This window comes from Gobio gobio, assembly GCF_949357685.1.
Source record: "Gobio gobio genome assembly, chromosome: 12".
Taxonomy (NCBI): Eukaryota; Metazoa; Chordata; class Actinopteri; order Cypriniformes; family Gobionidae; genus Gobio; species Gobio gobio.
The window spans coordinates 17622353-17641944 of NC_137105.1; the positions used below are offsets into that span (position 1 = coordinate 17622353).

Below are 19592 nucleotides of genomic sequence, written 5' to 3' on the forward strand. Positions count from 1 at the left end.
TTTTCTTTTTCAATTTTACTGTCATTTTATGTGCTTTTGTTTATTTTTGCGCTTTATCTCAGTTTTAGTAATATTTATTTTATTTCTGCTTTATTAACATTAACAAAAATATTTCATAGTTTTAGTTAATAACAACACTGCGCAATTTTTTTTTTCTTCCCCTTGACCTTGCAGCCATGCAGTCATCTGAGGGTCCACCAGAGCATGTGACTGTCTATGGCAGTGCCAGCGGTTCAGTGCGGTCCACCAGCCCTAATGTTCAGACCACCCTGTCTCAACCTCTGCTGAACGTCCAACAGCAGAACCAAGCCACTGCGTTCATCCAGCCCACTCAACAACAAACCCAACCCCCTGCTGAACCATCCAATCAGGAACCTCCAGCTGCTGTAATGCTCCCAACCTCACAGTTAGACAGGCCTCTTTCTACATCCACCGGGCTGTGGAGTGCCACCGCTAGCACAAGCAGTGCCAATGCAGGTAATGTCAATTATAAAAGCAACCAGATTAGCTGAACACTTTTTTTTTTTTTTTCATGGAACTTCACTCTACAGATGAGTTCTAATGTTTCCTCCTGTAGTGACCGCGTCTCCTAGTAGTGCCTTGAGCAAACGTCCCCGTGAAGAGGAACAAGAGAGCATGTCTGCTGACACGCAGTCCCAGGATGAGCCCAGTGACACTCCCATTTTCAAGAGGGTCCGCATTCAAAGGATGGGGCTGGAGGTGAGGTTTTAGAACTAAAGTATATTATATAAAGTGGCATCATTTATTTTTGTTTTTAAAAAAAAAATTCAAGTCTGTGTGCTACATAAAACACAAAATATACTTTGCAGGAAGAGATGTTGGCTGAGGACAGCACTGAGGCTGAGAGCGTTGTCCCGGGTGAGAACCAGGAGGCTCCTGACGCTGGACAGGTAATGGCAGAAGGATGTGTGTAGAACTTCCTGTTTGTATTCAGTAGAGTAGAAGTGTGAAACTAATAGAAATTGGCGTTTCATATGCATGTCTGTGTGAAGGAGTTGGAGAGCTACTCTACCTTGGAGATGATGGATGAGGAACCAGGACCATCTCAGTCTGTGCCTGGAGATCGACTTCTGCCCCATTCCTCTGACACCCATCGAAGCCCAGATGAGCCCGAGCACCATGTCATAGTCATTGTTAGTGACACAGATAGTGAGGGAGACCACGAAGATGAATCCGAGGAGGAGGAGGATGAGGAGGAAGAAGAGCAGGTTTGTAGTCACTCCGCCGCTAAAATTCAGTGATGTTTGATCCTGTTATATGAACTGTTTTTACCCACTTTAGGATTATGAGGAGGAGGAGGAGGATGAGGAAGAGGAGGAAGATGAAGATGATGAGGAGGATGGAGGAATTGGGGAAGAGGGAGAAGAGAGCAATGAAGGGAGCGCCAGCAGAGATGACAATGAGGCCTATGAGGGAGACGACACAGAGGTACAAAGCAGAGCTGTGCACCAATCAGAATTCAGTTGAGAATGTTGATTCCTGAATTTAAATTGAGGTAGCAAAAAGGATGCAGAATTGTATATTTAAAATCAAATGATATTCAAAGAAACTGCTGTAAATGTAGTTTTCTTTTTAATACATTGTATTTTTCACTCTGGATTACCCATATAGCATATGTTTTATGTATGATCTATAGAAACGTACTAGGGATGTTGATTTAGGTTTTTTCCCTAACTGACAACCGAAGCTCGTTAAACAAGATTGTTAAATTATAATTAAATAAATTTAGAATGGGTAAGTGTCTGTAATCCATTAAAAATACCAAAATTTGTTTTCCAGGGGTTTAGTTTTACATGCACAAATAGCAGCATAAACAACAGAACATGAGGATTCATCGTCACATCACGCACCTGCAGCACTTCTGTGAACGGAGAAAAACACAATAAAATCATTTATATATAACAGGAATACACAAAACATCACTTTAATAATTAACAGATTAACCAAACAAAAGAAAAATATGCCAAGTTTGTTCATTTTTGTGATGCGCTCCAAAAACAAGTTCACTGAGACGGCAGAAAACGGCATCCTGTTTGTTTTCTTTATTTTACAAAAGCACAATGTTTTGTTTATATTGTGAGTGTACACAAATAAAAGTAAGTTTTGAATGATGTCTTACTCTTATCTGTATGACCATAAATGACAGCGTATTTAAAGCTGTTTCCGCTCTTATAAGTGATCACGCAGACTCCTCGTGCACACACACAACATATCAGTTCAAGCATTGCTACTTGCCATCGCACCCTGTTCATTATAAAAATAAAATAGTCAATCAAACATATAATTTATTTATAAGTTACACTTCTCAATTTAAATGGTCTTTAGTAAAATCTGTGGCATTACGTGCGAGCACCGTCCCACTGTGGTGTTGAGCATTTTTGTGAGTGTGAAGGATGAGATTTTATTTTGATATTGGCATGCAAGTAAAAAGCCATAATTAATAATAGTTTAGCATCCAAATACATCACGGATATGGAAACATTTGGATTTGTGCCAAATGAGAGAGGTAGGCTCTGTGAGCCCAATGACTGTTTCGGTTTCACAGTTAATTTCATTTTGGTTTGACATCAGTGTTGCCAGATTGGGTTGACGATTTCCAGCCCAAAAGCCTACTAAAACCCACCCAATCTAAGAAAACACCACCCAAAATTTTAACTGCCAAAATAATGTGATATTTTATCGCCATATCACTCAAGACTGATTAGCACCGTTTTATCTCCTTAAAACAAAATGATGACAAAATAAAAATACAGTTTCCAGGAAAACGGATCACAAAACGGCAAATACATTCAAATCAGGCATGCATGACTAAAATGTCCAAGTGGAAACTGTCAAAATCACGAAATTAAGCGATTACTTTAACTCAGGGAAAAAACACATGCAGCATTTTCATATGTCAAAAAGTGCCCAATATAAGTGATCGCAATAAACAACGAAACGAAACTAGCAGGCATTACACACACACCACAGCCAAAATGTGCCATTCACTGATAGATACATGCATACGATAATCCTACAACAAAAAATTAACAAGAATGTGTTTATCTTTGTGCTGTACTTTAACTTCAGACAGAACCACAGTAACGTTATGTCTTTCGTGAAGTACATTTGTGGAACATGACGCCGAACTTAACACAGTCAAAATGGATTAATCGTTGATTCAAACCTATTTCAGCAGCTGTCGGGCGAGTACAGCGCAGTCTAGACGGTTTAAACGGTGCAGATTTCCTGATCAGGCCAGTTCGCACATGATGATGGACAGGAGTCATAATCCCATTCGATTTCAATTCAAGTCATTCAACTGTGCTCTTGGAGACTTTATAAATATAACTAACTCTGAGTCACAGGTGAAAACCACGTTTTGAGAGTTGGTTCACTCTCCCACTCATTACTGTAGATAACTTGCTGTATATTATGACACTTTGGCATAGCGATCACTTGCTATCCAGCTACAATTTCGCTGAAAACCTGTCATGAATGAGCGCGTCTCCCTGTCGAAGTGCGTGCTCGTCGGCAACGTCAACACCTGCCAGCTGACTCTGCCTGGGCCTCTGTGTCTCGTGATCACTAATTGTATGAAGTACATGCACACTTGAGTTTGTTATTAACCAATTAGACTATAAAATATAGATGTTTGAAAACTGCCAAACTGACCCCAAACCAGCCCAAATTTTGTCCGCCCGTTATTACCCGCACAATCAAATTCAAAATCTGGCAACACTGCTTGACGTTTATATAGCTTTTTTTTCCTTCATCTTTTCCCCCCCTCCATTTTCTGTTCTCATTACCGTTAAATTTAAAGGATTTGTTGTGGAATGAGGAGAATACAGAATTTTAAGGATTTTGTTAATACAGGGTTCCTTCCTACTCACTTTGGAAAATTATGGGATTTCCAGGTCTGAATAAGTATTGAAAAATATTTGTTTCCAGGCTATTGCACCTATTCAGTTTTCTATTTTCTTTCAGTTTTCTAAATATAAAATGTATGAATGCACATTTTCATTATGCAAAATTGTTTATCTTTACCATAAGCAAGACTCCAGCAACAGAAAGGAGCAAATAATCATCTAAATCAGTCTGTACTTTGCTGTTTGGTGATCAGTGTCACACTGTGTCAGAGATTAATTTATGCAGTATATAAAATGTTTTGGGTTTCTCATGTAATCACGTTATCACTTTGAGAACCAATGAAAAAGAAAATATAAATATTTATGTGACTGTACTAAATACCAAACATAATGCTGAAAATAATGTTTTATAAACCATTTATGTTTAATGTGGTCCGGATAGTTTTGGAAATTTGAGTATGGAATTTTGAAATGGAAAATGTGTAGGAATCCTGTTAATGATGTTTATAATGTTACAATGTAAACATTTCAATTTATTTACCGTTAGCCATATACATTATTTTGTGTAATAAAATGACACAACTAATGTTTTTTTTTTTCTCTCAAAAGTTAAATGTTATGTAGTGTATTTAACCATGCAGCAAATGTTTTCAAAATATTTTGAAAATTACTTTTTAAACTATTTAACAGATCATATTAATCGGTCAAAATTATTACTGTCGATTAACAGTCAACCAGTTAATTATGACCATCCCTAAAACATGAGAAATTCTGACAAACATTAGATATTATTCATCAAACTGGTTATTAGTTTTAATTTACCTTTCAAAAGATTTTTTAAATATTTTTGAAAGAAGTCTTTTATGCTCACCAAGGCTGATCAATAATCAAAGATTAAACAAAGATTTGATCATTTTATACAGCATTTATTTGGCAAAGCTGAATTTTCAGCATCATTTACTCCAGTCTTCAGTGTCACATGATCCTTCAGAAATCATTAATATTTTTGTGGAAACAGCATTTTTTTTTAAATGGACATTGTTACGTTTATAAATGTCTTTTACTACCACTTTTGATCATTTGAATGCATCCTTGCTTAATAATAGTGCTAATTTATTTTAAAAAACAAAAAGTTACTCACCCCAAACTTTTGAATGGTAGTGTATATCTCCAAATTAATTAGTAGAGGAAAACAATTCTACTTAGTAGGAAAATGGGCATAATTAGGCTAAAATTATCTATGCATTTTATTTGTTGCAAAACTTGTTGGACCAATTAAATTCCTTCATGTAAATAGAAATCTATGAATTGATATTCAGTAAATTCCTCTTCCCTTTGCCCAACCCTTTTACACACAATCGTTTTTTTGTGCAGCATAAACCTACATTTGGACTTAACATCAGAGAGGTCTGTATAAGCTAGCTCATCCTGTTTTAACGATCTAACCGTAACTTGCCATTATACAATGTATTCATGTGTAGCTGGCATAACAGGCTCAGTTTGACTACACACTCTTCACTCATATTTATTGATAATAATAAAAAAAAGTTAAAACCCATTCTGCTAAATATAGTTTTGGGCTAATTTTCTCTGTGTATTTATGAATCAAAATGTCAGTACTCAGGAAATTAACTAGAAATGTTCTTCCTGTTATTTCTGCCCCCATCTATCTTTCCACGCCATCCTTTCCAAGGGCCCTGATCCCACGGATCCAGGCACTGAGACGGAGGAAAGTCTTGGAGCGACAGACTCCACCCTGCGTATGGCAGATTCTCAGAGCTGTAAGTCTGTCTAAAAGGACATGTGGAAGCGTCTTTCATGTACTGTTGATCTTTTCCATGCAATTACAATGAGTGCGATTTGAGGCTTTTAAGTTTCGAAAAGTCAGTTGTTGGTGTTTTAAATCACCTTTTCTTTCCCTTTCTTCTGTATGACGTCTCAGTTGAAACAAACACATTGGATGTGTTTGATGCACCTGTCACCAGCTCTGCCCCTCGACCTCCACAATCACCCAGGAGACCTCAGCATCCTCTGCCACCTCGACTGAACATCTTGGCCCCACCTGCTCAGGAGCTGGGGCCTCCTCAAGTCCAGGTGTGTGTGTACTGCGTGGCATAGCCTGAAGAACTTTTTATTTAATGGTTTGCTGTTGTTAGACATTGCCTGGAGTGTGCATTGAAAAAAAAACTGCATGTGTCTGCAGCGTCTCCCAGTACGTCGGCAGTCAGTGGGCCGAGGTCTTCAGCTTACCCCTGGAATGGCCAGTAGTGCAGTGAGTCACCTTTTAGTTTGATTGTGTGGTGTTTGCACCTGAGCTTGAATGCTTGCCGTTCAATCCCAGAGTAATCGTTTTCCTCTGTTTCCCAGCAGCAGCATTACTTTGAGGACGATGACAGGATGGTTCCCAGTACCCCTACACTCATTCCTCCGCGCTCGGATGGATTTGCTGAAGCAATCCAGTGCGTTTCCAGGAATTTTTATTTTTATATACTTCTGTGCTTGTACACTGTACACTGATTTCTTCTCTGTTGTACGAAGTTCTCCACAGGTTGCAGGCGTATCACGATTCCGATTCGGTCTTTCAGATGACCTCCCACAGACCAGCTCCTCTCACTCAGACCTTGGCCAGCTGCCCTCACAAGGTTGTATGCATTACCTTATGCTGTTGAACTGCTCTTTGTCAGATATTGGTTTGTTTTTTTTATTTTTATTGTGTCTTCTGTGTTTTGCAGGTTTATGCATGTATGATAGTTCTGTTTTCCTTGGAGCTCATGAAGAGGAGTCAGGGGGCCGCAGTGTGCCCACAACCCCATTACAGATCGCTGCTCCTGGTATGTACAAAGTAGGGATGAAACGGTATGGAAATTTAACATCACGATTATAGTGACCCAAATTATCACGGTTATCAATATTATCACGGTTTTGTTCAAACGAGATGAGTGTTCAAAAAGAACAGATGCACACACTTAAAACATTTCAACAAGTTTTATATTTGAAAATCAACAAACAACAAATAACTAAAGCAGCTCTATGCACTTTTTTAAGCAAGATTCTATTCTGTGGGATTTCCTTCCTTATAATGGCCGTCGTCAATAGCAACACATAACGCATAAATAATAATAATTTGTCGTAAATATAATCTCTAATATTATCTCTGTAAATATATTCTCAAGCAATATTCTCATCAGTGTTCAGCAATGATGCATTTAAATCTAGCATATTTTGTGTAAGAGCCCAAACAGTATCCTAGTGAAATAATGCATAGCCTATCCATATTTCCATATGATTTGACAGTTTATTTTATTAAATATCAAAATGTGTGCATCATACCTGACACCTAGATGATCACTTTACAGTCAGTTTTATGACTGTCATTCTCTTCAAATGCTATTGAAGTTTCAAACGTGTATAACGTTACCAATGTTGTGTGTAACTTTAGAGACGATCCCTAAATTCGGCAGCGTTGTGCCAGTCATATCAGATGCGCTGTGGTTCTGCTGTGTTCAATGTTTGAAACTATTTTCGCTGCTGAAATAGAACAAAAACAGTCAACCTCTGTATGATGAATAAATGTCCTGCGTACATTGCATGTTTATCTCTGCTTTTAGTGTAGATTTCAGCGAGTGAGAGTGATGCATAGCCTATGCGCGCTCCGAACAAAACTCCGGCTAATCTGAACGCTCTGATTATGAGACATACATTGCATTCATAAACTCAAGATAAACACGTGTGAGTGGTTATAATGCGCAACGCGATTACAACAGATGGCTTTTGAGAAGACTATAATAAGTTCAACAGCCAGATTTGCTAGTGTGCAGCCGAAATAACGTTAAGTTACACCCGCAAATGGCGGTTATGTCAAGCCCTGATTATTATCCCTTAAATGTCACCCTAGTCTTGTCTGAACTTGTTCGTTCGCTTCACGTTATTATTTCCCAGACGTAGTTTTGGTATTCAGGTCAAAGTCCACTTGCCTTGCGTTCGTAGTTTTGAAGTGTTCCCCATTACAGCGACTTTCTTCTGGCATGTTCTGCAGACAGGGTGACCATCTTCGATTAAATTTCCGTCAGGACTTTTGTAAAAGCCAAAAAATGACAACGCCTCAGATTTTGTCCTTTTAGAAGTCTGAACAATCTGAGTCCTGTCACTGCCTTCTGCCATTTCTTCTCATTCAAAAAACAGCGGTGCGCGCAACAGACTGACGCTGACTGGACATGATTTACCGTGAGTTTTCACAATCGTGATAATCACACGCGGTTTTAATGATAATTAAATTTTTTACGATATTACTAACCGTCACAAAATTTTATCGTGGTTTATCGTGACACCGGTAATCGTTTCATCCCTAGTACAAAGTCATGCATCCTTTTTTGGTCTCTTAGTATGACAGTCACAATTCTGCAGATATGATGTTTCATTGAAAATAGGGGTTTACTGATGTGGGTTTTTCAAACTGATGGTGAGGAAACGGAGTAGTCCATTTCCAATATAATGACGATTTATACACTATCATCTCTTATTCAGAAAGGATGCATTAAATTGATTAAAAATGACAGTAAAGTTACAGAACATTTAATTATTTCAAATAAATGCCGTTTTGTTGAACTTTTCATTTATCAAAGAATCCTGAAAGTATCAGTTTTCACAATGGTTTTCAACCTTGATGGTAAAAAGAAATGTTTCTTGAGCACCAAATCAGCATATTAGAATGATTTCTGAAAGATCATGTGACACTGAAGACTGGCGTAATAGCTACTTGAAATTGCAACGTCTCACAAAATTACTTCAATTTACTGTATTTTTGATCAAATAAATGCAGCCTTTGTAAGCATAAGAGACACTTCGACATATGAAGAAAAGTTTTTGTGTGTTTATAAATGTACACATAATGAGTATCTAAATTTAAGGTTTCTTGGAAATCCCCTATTTAAACAAATCTGGAAAAGCACAGTATTATGCAATGGCCACTTGCTTCACTTTTCAAAATTGCTTACACACAGAGGGATGACAAGCCATTTCAAAATAATTATTTATATTTTTTTATGCCTTATTGCTTTACCACTTTAAAATCTGTTAAATCAGCTGTTTTTATCCATTCAGTGACAATTTTTTCAGAGACTGTGCCATCTGAAGCAAATGAGCATGCTTCTCAGTCTGTGCCCATGGTGAGCACATCCACTCCGGGCCTCAGTGCTCCCGCAGGCCACAGTGGGGTGGAGGAGAGAGACGACATGTTCATGGACCCAGGAGACAGGTGAGTGCGAGCCCTTAAAGCTACAATGTGTGATATTTTCCCCCATCTAGTGGTGAAAAGGTATATGACCATCCAGAGAATTTTAGTTTCTGTTCCTCTCAATTCAATTTTAACTCCTACGGTGGTCGATTTAGTCCAAAATTAACATGGCTTCCAGTTCGACCTCGTCCACATTCGACACGGTGCCATCGAGTGTTAAAACGCGAAAGGTGAAGCCTGAATTTACGGGTATGTCCCTCTTTGGCTAATGTACTTTCAAGATGGAGGGGCAACATGGCGACCCGCATTCGAACCCCTTACCCGTATGTATTTTCAATGGCATATTATAACCTTACGAGAATACTTTTATTACTTGAAAGAAGTAAATGTACATTAATGAGCACATATATTTTTGAAAGAACTAAGTGTTTTTAGCTAACAAGAATAAACTAAAAAAGTTACACAGTGTAGCTTTAAATCTACCCACACAACACATTGACGGCTTCCTTTCATTCTTGTGCCATAAGGAGTTTGATACATCATGTACTCCATGAAGGAGCAGTAGGAGTAATATATGTGTGTTTTAAGGTAATTGTGTCTGAATATTTCTGCAGTGCTGAAGCTTCACTTGAGGCTGTGTCACAGACTGAGGCAGAGGAACAAGTTCAGACATCAGATGAGGCGAGTCTGCCTTCCACAAGCCAAGAACCTTCATCTAGTTCTGCAGGTACACACAAGCACACTAAAATTATGTAAACCACTTAGAATATCTCATTGTGGGTTTACAAACTGTGTCTCTATTCTTTTCTAGACACAAGCAGCTCTCAGCCTCCTAAAGCCAGAATAGGGTCTGGCAGACAATGGACTAGTGGTCGTGGTTCTAGGAGCTTTGTAAAGAGGGGTAAGAATATGTACCCTTTTGTTTTTTTACCCAGATGTATTGACACAGTAAGATGTAACCTATTTCTTGACCTTTTTTTGTTGTTGTTGCTGTAGGTGGACCAGGCGTCATGGGAGTGAGGGGCCGTTTTGCCAGGTGAAGCAAACTCCCAACATTCACCGTTCTAATTCTGAAGCAACACGTTCTGATCTAATAGTTCCTAAAGAACAACCTTGTTTTTGTTCTGCTTCAAGGATTCAGTCAATGTATTATAATTGTTGTTTGTTAGTTTAATGCTTTGAGCAATTCATCATTGTTATTTTAGTGATTTTACATTCGTACAATAAAAGTTTTGAAGGAAATTCTTTGTTTGTCCTTTAATTCTGTCACTGACGATGCAACGCCAAAGGCTGTTTTTCCACTGCACATAATACAAGGGCATCACTAGAAATCTAAATTCCCTGTAAATGGTATGAGGTAAAGAGGTGAATGACTCAATTTTTCTGAGTTTCTTGGCATTTGAAGAAGCTGTTTGCTGACTTTTCCTTCGGACCTGTTGCAGGGTTTAAGATCACTGGTTTTTCTCTTTCCATTTTTATGCTGTAATAATTTCCTGTGAAAGACAAGAACACAAATATGTAATAAACGACATTTGCGTTAATTGAAATATGAAAAACTTCTTTACATTTGAAAAATTAGAAATGTTTTCTTGGTTAAACATATTTTAAGTTGAAGTACTAAAATTACTCAAACTGAAATAAAAACAAATGAATGCTATATAGAAATATTTTGTAAAAAGCAAAAGCTAATAAAATGACCAACTGAAATTCTAAATATTAAAAAATACTATAATCGCATATAAATACAAAAATATTTCTTTCATTGAAAAATGTAGTTAGACAAGCAATTTTTCTAGTGAATCTTGTGATTGTATTGCTTGCCAAATATGATCAATCATAAACATTACACACAATTCCAACCTGGTTGAGGAGCTCATTTGATGCGACTTGAAACAAGCTTTACACTAGTTTTAATGAATGCTGTAACACTCACTTTGAGAGAACACATAATACTTGTACCCCTCTTTCACCCTAGAGGGAACGGACACGGATGAGGTCACCGGGGTTGGAAATCCTTTCCAGGTCTTTGAAATACTGATCACTTGCCCCAGAGCTGCACCTGGGGGGGAAAAACTCCTAAAATGAATTAAAACACTCTCTCACTTTGCTGCTGGGAAACAGGTCTGTCTCACTTTCATTTTTTAAGGTCACACCTGGAACAAAATGTCCTTTTTGAGGCTATATTGGCAAAACTTCTGTTCCAGGAAGTAGCATACATAGTATTTTCACAAACTGCACAAATGCTTTTATACACACAAAACGTCCCCCTCCTTTTGTTTAATTTATTATTATTCTGTCATTTAAATGTGATCTTTTAAATGTTGTAATGCTATATGGACTAAAATGGTATTTTGCAATCAAACTTGTGATTATTTACCGGCTTGTCGTCTGGCTCTCATCCTCACTGTGAACACAGGGATTTTTGGCCTTTTCCCACAAGTTGGAGTAACCTGGTATGTGTACTTTTGAGCCATTCCCCCTGCAGAAATCGATTTGAAAATCAACACTGACAAACATGCCTAATAAAAACAAGCAGCCATAGTGTGCTTACAGCATGCACATTTAAATATTTTCTTCTAGTTCTTACCTCTTCTGAAGAAGATTACAGACTCTTTTCTGCTTCTGTACTCGGGTATAGATAAAGCCGCTGTGATGTGACCAATTTGTCCGAAGCCCTGGCTGACAGTTTGGGGAAAGCCAGGATCCATTATGCCATTCTCAAACCTCCAGTAGTCCTTTCCCTGTGAAATATGTGCAAACAGCGCAACTTCTGTTATAATTGTCTGTGATTCCAAATCTGTGGTGAAATGAAGTGTTTTGTCCTAATGACTATATATGAACCTTGAAGAAGTAGGTTTTGCCCTGGCAGTTGCAGCGGGTGTAAACGGTGTCGATGGGAGATGGGATTCCCCACACCTTTGTAATTAACTGAGGAGGATTAGGATTTCTGTATTTGTCCAGTGTCCAAAAATAATGTCCTATAGAGAAGGAAGGGAAAGCGACACACAATTCTTCCACACTTAACATTTGGGTCACTGTTTCCTACACTCTGGAACTTTCCATATAATTATAAAGGAATAAAATGTGTTTTTCCACATTCTACTTTGTGCTACCACTTAAAAACTGGACATGATAAATGCTTTGAACCAAAATAAGTGCTGCTATAAAGCAAATGTGTTGTACTGTGGTACTGACCTCTGAACACCATAATGGTACCATTTCTCAGTGTAGTCAGACCACTGACTGGACGCCCACTGCAGAGGTTAGTGTCATAATCATCTGGGTTGATTTAAGAAACAACAAATCAATAATGATGCAAAACCTCCTTTTTAAAAACTTCATAATAGCTGGAAGTTTAAATATACATGATAGTATCTGAATGTCAGCAGTGTTCAGATGGAAACCATGAAGGCTCTTAGTGGAAACAAAATTTGCCACAATGAATATGAAGCATGAAAGATCTTACCAGCTTGATATTCCTTAATACTCTCTGTTTTGCCATTCTTGTCTGAGCTCGGTTTAAAAGGTTTTTTTTCTGGTCTGATTGGACCAATGCCACTAGGATCCTTAGGAGATTCCTTTGGTTCTGATTTGCCGTTTTTGTCTGTACAAGGCTGAGTGGGTTTTTTTGTTGGTTTCACTGGAGCAGGATTGGACGGTGTCTTTGGAAATAAGGTAGCTCTAGAATCCTTGAGAGAAGACGATTCCTGTGGATCTTCACCCAGTGCCATGTTACCCATTTCAATGACAGTATATTTTGTTGGTACTGCGCTTGCTGGACCAGTTGTTGGTGCCACGCTAGTAGGACCTTCTGTTGGTGCTGCACTTGTAGGACCTTCTGTTGATGCCGTGCTTGTAGGACCTTTGGTTAGTGGTACGGTTGTAGGACCTTCTGATGGTGCCATGCTTGTAGGACCTTCTGTTAGTGGTGCGGTTGTAGGACCTTCTGTTGGTTCCGCACTTGTAGGCACTTCTATTAGGGCCGCGCTTGTAGGACCTCCTGTTGGTTCCGCACTTGTAGGCCCTTCTATTAGGGCCGCGCTTGTAGGACCTCCTGTTGGTGCCGCGCTTGTAGGCCCTTCTATTAGGGCCGCGCTTGTAGGACCTTCTGTTGGTGCTGCGCTTGTAGGACCTTCTGTTAGTGGCGCTTTTTTAGGACCTTCTGTTGGTGCTGCGCTTGTAGGACCTTCTGTTAGTGGCGCTTTTTTAGGACCTTCTGTTGGTGCTGCGCTTGTAGGACCTTCTGTTAGTGGCGCTTTTTTAGGACCTTCTGTTAGTGGCGCACTTGTATGACCTTCTGTTAGTGGCGTGCTTGTAGGACCTTCTGTTGGTGCCGTGCTTTTAGAACCTTCTGTTAGTGGCACGCTTGTAGTACCTTCTGTTAGTGGCGCACTTGTAGGACCTTCAGTTGGTGCTGTGCTAGCATTCTCTTGTGGCTGTGGTGTGCTGGAAGTTGTCATCTCCTCAGATGGCTGTTGAAAGGTTGACTCTATAGGGTTCTCATCCTCAGGGAGCATGCCGCTTGTATCTGGAGAGGATAAAATGATTACAGTTATGGTGGAATGACTGTGGTCTACAGCATGCACAGGAAAACTATAAAATCAGCACTGTTTTGTCAAACCCTGTGTAACACTGTAAACCATGAAGGACATAAAATGTTGCTGTTGTGGCAAGCACCTTCTGACAGGGTGAGAGACGGGCTAGATGGGGGGAGAGATGAAGCCAATGTGCTGCTGTTTGGTCCTGGAGTGGTCTGCTCAATGTCTGAGTAACATAACAGTTAAATGTTCAATTCATTTTGTAATTATGTTTGTCAGCAAGTACTGCTGTTTTTAAAAAATATATATATATATTTGACATAAAACTTGCTCACCAAGGAGCTCAAAAGGTGTGGGCTCACTTTCATCCTCAGAGATCATTAACTCTTCTGCCTCAGCATAAGAAGACAATGTCATTTTATCTGAGAACAATGGTTTTGCCACAGGTTGCAAACACAATATTGACTGAAAGTGTCTTACCAAACAAGCAATTATCTTAAGTATAAACAAGATATAAAATCAACTGCTTTTTCAATTGTCATAAGTGATCAAGCTTCCAATGATGCGGTTATATATTTTGTATTACTTATTATTCTTATAAATTGACTTTCCAGATATTCTTCATCTATGTGTAATCATTCACACAGGGAAAAACATTAGGATTTTACTTTAAAGGCACAATATGTAATATTTTTGGATTAAAATATCCAAAAACCACTAGAACAGTTGACTTGTGTACTTACATTATCCCAAATGTTACCAAGAATGTTTAAATCCAGAGAAATAAGCAATTTTAACCAGGACACGGACCGTGTCTGTGCGTCGGGTATCAATTACATAATACCCGCGTTACCCCCAATTTCCGTTTTAATTTTGTAGAAACCATGGAAACACCAAAGACACTTTAATATATTATGTGTTTTATTAGACAGGTGAGCAACTGTTTGGATACATTCATCGACAGAAAACTAATCATTGTTATATAGCTCAACACAGTTAGTTTTATTGTTTAAATTTAGTTTTCATTATTTACAGCCATGTTTTACCATGCCTAATATCGATCTAGCTTACTGCAGTTTGCAACAAGTGTTTCATAGTAACCGCCGAGTGAACGCACAGAGAAGCATAATAACATAACTTTCAACACACTCAAATAATGTATCTAATTTGATAAAACAGCGATGTTTATGCATAACCAGAAGAAGCGGGATCGGTTGTCTGCGGCATAATAAAAGCTCTGTGAAATCCAGGCATCATCAAGCTGCGCCGTTGTTTTGAATAAGCGACCTCTAGCGGCGAAAAATTACATATTGTGGCTTTAAGTATAATATTTTTTTCATCAGGAAAAATGTCAAAATAACACAGTTCAACAAGTGCCCTACAGGGAGGGGGGAAAAGACAAAGCGGCACAAAGAGAAAGACTCACCTCCAATCCGTTCCTCATTGGTCATCTCATTGGAGGATTCTACCAACAACAACAACAAGATGTCACACTTACAACTGTACTTAAAGAGAACTGTTACTAAAACAATGAACAGCTACATGAAGCAAAAGATCAGAAAGACCTTTGATTTGGTTATTTGTGACAAAGCTGCAGTAATTATACCTGTAGATTTTTTATTCTTTATGTTTAGGCATAAGTTAGCAGTCCTTTGAGCTGCAGTGGCAGTGTTTCTTGGCTTTAAGGCAGTATGTGTGACAGTCACAGAGATATAAGCTTAAAATTAGGGCCGATTAGACATGCAAACAGATGGATACATCTGCAATTACAAATTTCTGTTGTTAATTATTTTAATTAATAAATACCGTTCAAATGTATGAGTCAGTAACTTTTTTTGTTGTTGTTGAAAGAAATTAATACTTTTATTTTGCAAGAATGCATTAAAATTATCAAAAGTGACAGTCAAGACAAAGTTACAAAAGGTATTACAAAAGATTACTGTTACAAATTAATTTCTAAATCTTTCTATTCATCAAATAATCCTGAAAAAAAATGTTTCCACAAAAATAGTAAGCAACAAAAAAATTCTTGAGCAGCAAATCAGGATGATTTCTGGAGCATGTGACACTAAAGACTGGAGTAATGATGCTGGAAATTCAGCTTTGCCATTACAGAAACATTTAATTTTATGCATTAAATATATTAAAATCGAAAGGTTATTTTAACCTTATTAAAAGTTATTTTTATTGTTATTTTTTTTATCAAATAAATGCCGTCTTGGTGAGCATAAGATACTATTAATAATATTAAGTAGTTTATATTTTTGCAATCAGTGTATGTTAGTCTCATCAAAATATACAATTAGTTTCAATTGTTGCAAATGTATTTACGTACATGTTGGGAGAGGCATCAATTAAGTTCTATTTAGATATAATTTGTTTCAAATATGCTGCAGTTGCTTTACTATACCAAAATAAATTCTCCATCTAGTTTAATTTTTTACCTTCCGTCAGGCACATGCTCTCATAATCAGGGCAGCACTGATTGAATGAGACACAGTCGATATCACAGTGACATGGATTGCCTCTATTAAAAGGCTCTCCGCAGCGTCCTTTGCATGAGTCCTCTGTGATCAGAAATAATAGAAATGCAATCTCATAGTGTTTATAACATTCACACCAAATACACCAATACTAATGAAGTTCATATGAACCTTACTTGAAGTACACAAGTCTCGAAAGTCTATACAGCACTCATTCAGGCCCAGACACTCATAGTCACACTGGCAGGAACTTCCTCTGTAGTACCCTTGTCCACAACGACCCCCACAGCTACCTGGACAGAGTTTGTTTTAAAGAAAATGCAGATTTTGACTAGAAATTCAATATATTGAGCAACATATCTGTATATTTAGACAGAGACAAACACTAGACATGAGTTAATTATTTACAGTGTAACAGAAAAGACTGCACCACTACCCTGAGAGAAAAACAGCTCACTGTTATATTTCCAGAATAAAATATATGATTGATATCTCTATATATAAATAGAGATAGAGAGAGCGAGAGAGAGAGAGAGATTCTGTCGCCTTACTTGGATCTGAAAAGCTTGTGGAGGCACATGCAAAGAGCAGCAGTAAGGACAGATATGTGGCCATCTCAGTTGTTCTCTGGAGTCATCACAGTCGTCTAATAGACCCTCTGTTTTTCCACCTGCAGTGATGTTCACTTTTATATAGAGGCAGAATGCGTTGGTGTTCCCCTGTCGGTCCAATTATACTGCCAGTGCTGAATTAGTAATCGTCTAGTTTTCAAGGGTGCGGTGATTCACAAAGACAAACAGACTTTAACATTCCCCCCTCACTGTGTGTGCCTGTCCGAAAACATTTACAAAGTCCGCTGCCTGGGTGACATCACAGGCTATTCTCATTACAAATGTTCCAGTCGAAAATTATCAATATTTTAACGAAATTTCTGTCAGTATGATTTTCTGGGCCATTTTTTTCCTTTGGCGCCCCTAGAAAATAATATATAATATTAATAAAATCATTTGGAAATCAAATAAAATTTGAGTTAGTTTGGGACCAGTATTGAGTTACTCTAAAACTAATTATGCTACAGCTTCAACAGTGTAATTAGATTACTATACTAATTACTCTCTCTAAAAAAACTAAAAAAATTGCATTACTTAGGGCTATTAGATTACTAGTTGCTTTCTAAATCCCATATCAGCCTCGACCAGTTGAACCATATGGATATATAAAACTGATCTTTTAATTCTTTCAAATAAATAATGTAAAATTGCATAAAATATTCTTGAACTGACCAAAGTATTTAAAGGGAAAATGTTAAAAACAAAATACATTTTAACATTAGGCGTTACATTTTGATGTTAAACCATTATAATTGTATAGCCTATACTAGAATTGTTAGTCTATATCTATACAGTATTTAATGCAATTACTGTAATTTAATTACAGAATAATTGAAAGTAATCCATTACTTTACATTAGGCCTACACCCAATACTACTACTACTACTAATAATAAATCTTATTTGTAACGCACTTTACATTAAACAAAATCTCAAAGTGCTACAGATTTAAAACAATAAAAAAATAAAAATAAATAAGAATAAATAAAACTGAAAAAAAAGAAAAACGAAAAATTAAAGTAAGAAATCAATCAAAAGCTCTGCTAAAAAGGTGGGTTTTAAGAATACATTTAAAAGCATCTACAGTCTGTGGGATCCGCAAGTGGTCAGGGAGAGCATTCCACAGACTGGGGGCAGCTGAGCAGAAGGCCCAATCTCCCATAGTACGGAGTTTGGTCATGGGAGTTTTAAGAAGATGGGTTGAAACAGAATGGAGGTTACGTGTGGATGTTTGTGTGGTGAGGAGTTCCTTGAGATAGGTGGGTCACCATGGATGCACTGATGAGTAAGGAGGGAGATCTTATACTCAATCCTGAGTATGACAGGGAGCCAGTGGGGTGATTTGAGAATGGGGGTGATATGGTCTTATTTGCGCACCCTCATCAGGATCCTAGCAGCGCTGTTCTGAATATACTGCAGCTTCTGGAGATTTTTGCCAGGGATCCCGATAAGGAGCGCATTACAGTAGTCCAGCCTGGAGGAGACAAAGGCGTGGACAAGCTTCTCCGCATCTGCCAGTGTTAGTATGGGACGAAGTTTGGCAATGTTTCTGAGGTGGAAGAAGGAGGTCTTACACAGATGTTTGATGTGAGCCTCAAAAGTAAGTTGCAATTCCATTCTGACCCCCAGGTTGGTGACTGATGTAGAAAGTGGAATGTCCTGATCAGAAAAAGCAATGCTGGTGATAACGGAATTCCGGACCTGAAGTGGAGTGCCGACTAGGATTGCTTCAGTCTTGTAGCTGTTTAGCTGCAGAAAGTTTTGCTTCATCCATGCCTTTATCTCATCCAGGCAAGTGATCAAAGTGGATGGAGTGAGGTCAGCAGAGGGGGAAGAATTTGTCCTAAGGTAAAGTTGAGTGTCATCAGCATAGCAGTGAAAAGAAATCCCATGCCGGCTGATGACACGGCCAAGGGGGAGCATGTAGAGGATGAACAGGATGGGGCCGAGCACTGAGCCTTGAGGGACACCGCAGGTAACGTTGTGTGACAGGGATGTAGCTTCTCCCAACGCAACATATTGAGTTCTCCCAGTGAGATAAGATGAGAACCAGTTGTGGACAGAATCAGAGAGACCGATGGTGGAATGTAAACGGTGAAGGAGGATGTTATGATCAACAGTATCGAAAGCTGCAGTTAAATCCAGGAGGAGGAGGAGAAGGGATGGGGAACCAGCATCTGCCGCCATCAATAGGTCATTTGTGACCCTGACCAAAGCTGTTTCTGTGCTGTGTCCTGTGCGGAAACCAGACTGAAATTTCTCATATAGATTATTTTGTTTTAACCTGAAGCTGTGCAGCAACAACTTTTTCCAGCACCTTAGAGAGGAATGGAAGGTTGGAGATGGGTCTGTAGTTGTCAATAATATCTGGGTCTAAAGTGGTTTTTTTAAGAATTGGTCTGATGATAGCAGTTTTGAGTGATGAAGGAACATGGCCACCCTGGAGGGAATGATTAATGATCTTGGTTATAAGGGGACTTAAGACACAAAGGTTAGATTTGACCAAGGCTGTGGGAAAAGGATCCAGTGCACAGGTGGATGGTTTCGTCTTTCTGATGTCCTCAACCTCGCTCTGTGTGATGATGGAGAAGCAGCAGAGATGTTGGAAAGTCCCAGGCTGTGGATCGACAGTCGGGACAGGCTGAGCGGAGGTGCTAGGAAGGTGAAAGTGGATGTTGTCTACTTTGCTCCTAAAAAAGGTCATGAACTTATTGCACCTCTCTTCTGTGGCTTCTGAAAAAGAGTGTTATTACGGTTTGAGGATGTGATTTATAGTGTAGAAAAGTTTCTTGGAGTTTCCAGGGTTATTGTTAATGATGCAAGAGTCGAACTGTGACTGAGCATCTCTCAAGGACCTTG

At 38.5% G+C, this 19592-nt stretch overlaps 2 protein-coding genes across 15 annotated transcripts in view; one reads left to right on the forward strand and one right to left on the reverse strand.

The window, feature by feature from the left end:
* tprb (translocated promoter region b, nuclear basket protein) overlaps window positions 1-10341 on the forward strand; it is a 24354-nt gene extending 14013 nt beyond the window's left edge. The window contains exons 36-50 of one of the 5 annotated variants that reach the window (XM_079831630.1): window positions 175-477; window positions 578-720; window positions 831-911; window positions 1014-1229; window positions 1303-1449; window positions 5563-5650; window positions 5812-5963; window positions 6073-6141; window positions 6237-6328; window positions 6408-6511; window positions 6602-6700; window positions 8970-9123; window positions 9717-9829; window positions 9914-10003; window positions 10099-10341. In XM_079831630.1, the coding sequence (XP_079687756.1) occupies window positions 175-477; window positions 578-720; window positions 831-911; window positions 1014-1229; window positions 1303-1449; window positions 5563-5650; window positions 5812-5963; window positions 6073-6141; window positions 6237-6328; window positions 6408-6511; window positions 6602-6700; window positions 8970-9123; window positions 9717-9829; window positions 9914-10003; window positions 10099-10142 (1895 nt within the window). In that variant the 3' untranslated portion in view covers window positions 10143-10341. Of the gene's footprint in view, window positions 1-174; window positions 478-577; window positions 721-830; window positions 912-1013; window positions 1230-1302; window positions 1450-1800; window positions 2130-5562; window positions 5651-5811; window positions 5964-6072; window positions 6142-6236; window positions 6329-6407; window positions 6512-6601; window positions 6701-8969; window positions 9124-9716; window positions 9830-9913; window positions 10004-10098 lie in introns of those variants that run through there. The other 4 variants (XM_079831632.1, XM_079831631.1, XM_079831633.1 and 1 more) reach the window with 4 other exon arrangements.
* prg4b (proteoglycan 4b) lies at window positions 9451-17097 on the reverse strand. 10 transcript variants are annotated; one of them, XM_079831640.1, is made up of 14 exons: window positions 16675-16964; window positions 16300-16416; window positions 16085-16207; window positions 15067-15105; window positions 13976-14029; window positions 13780-13866; window positions 13208-13630; window positions 12569-13153; window positions 12298-12381; window positions 11944-12080; window positions 11690-11843; window positions 11480-11581; window positions 11036-11155; window positions 9451-10595 (listed from the first exon to the last, which is right to left on the reverse strand). In XM_079831640.1, the coding sequence occupies exons 1-14, from the start codon at window positions 16736-16738 to the stop codon at window positions 10477-10479; spliced, it is 2208 nt and encodes a 735-aa protein (XP_079687766.1). In that variant the 5' UTR covers window positions 16739-16964; the 3' UTR covers window positions 9451-10476. The 10 variants fall into 10 exon arrangements, 6 of the variants coding, with proteins under 6 accessions (XP_079687766.1, XP_079687763.1, XP_079687764.1 ...); XR_013817657.1 differs by having other exon boundaries at window positions 10254-10595; window positions 11036-11178; window positions 13976-14062; window positions 16675-16949; XM_079831638.1 differs by having other exon boundaries at window positions 10254-10595; window positions 11036-11161; window positions 13976-14062; window positions 16675-16983.
* Between the last annotated feature and the right edge of the window lie 2495 nt (window positions 17098-19592).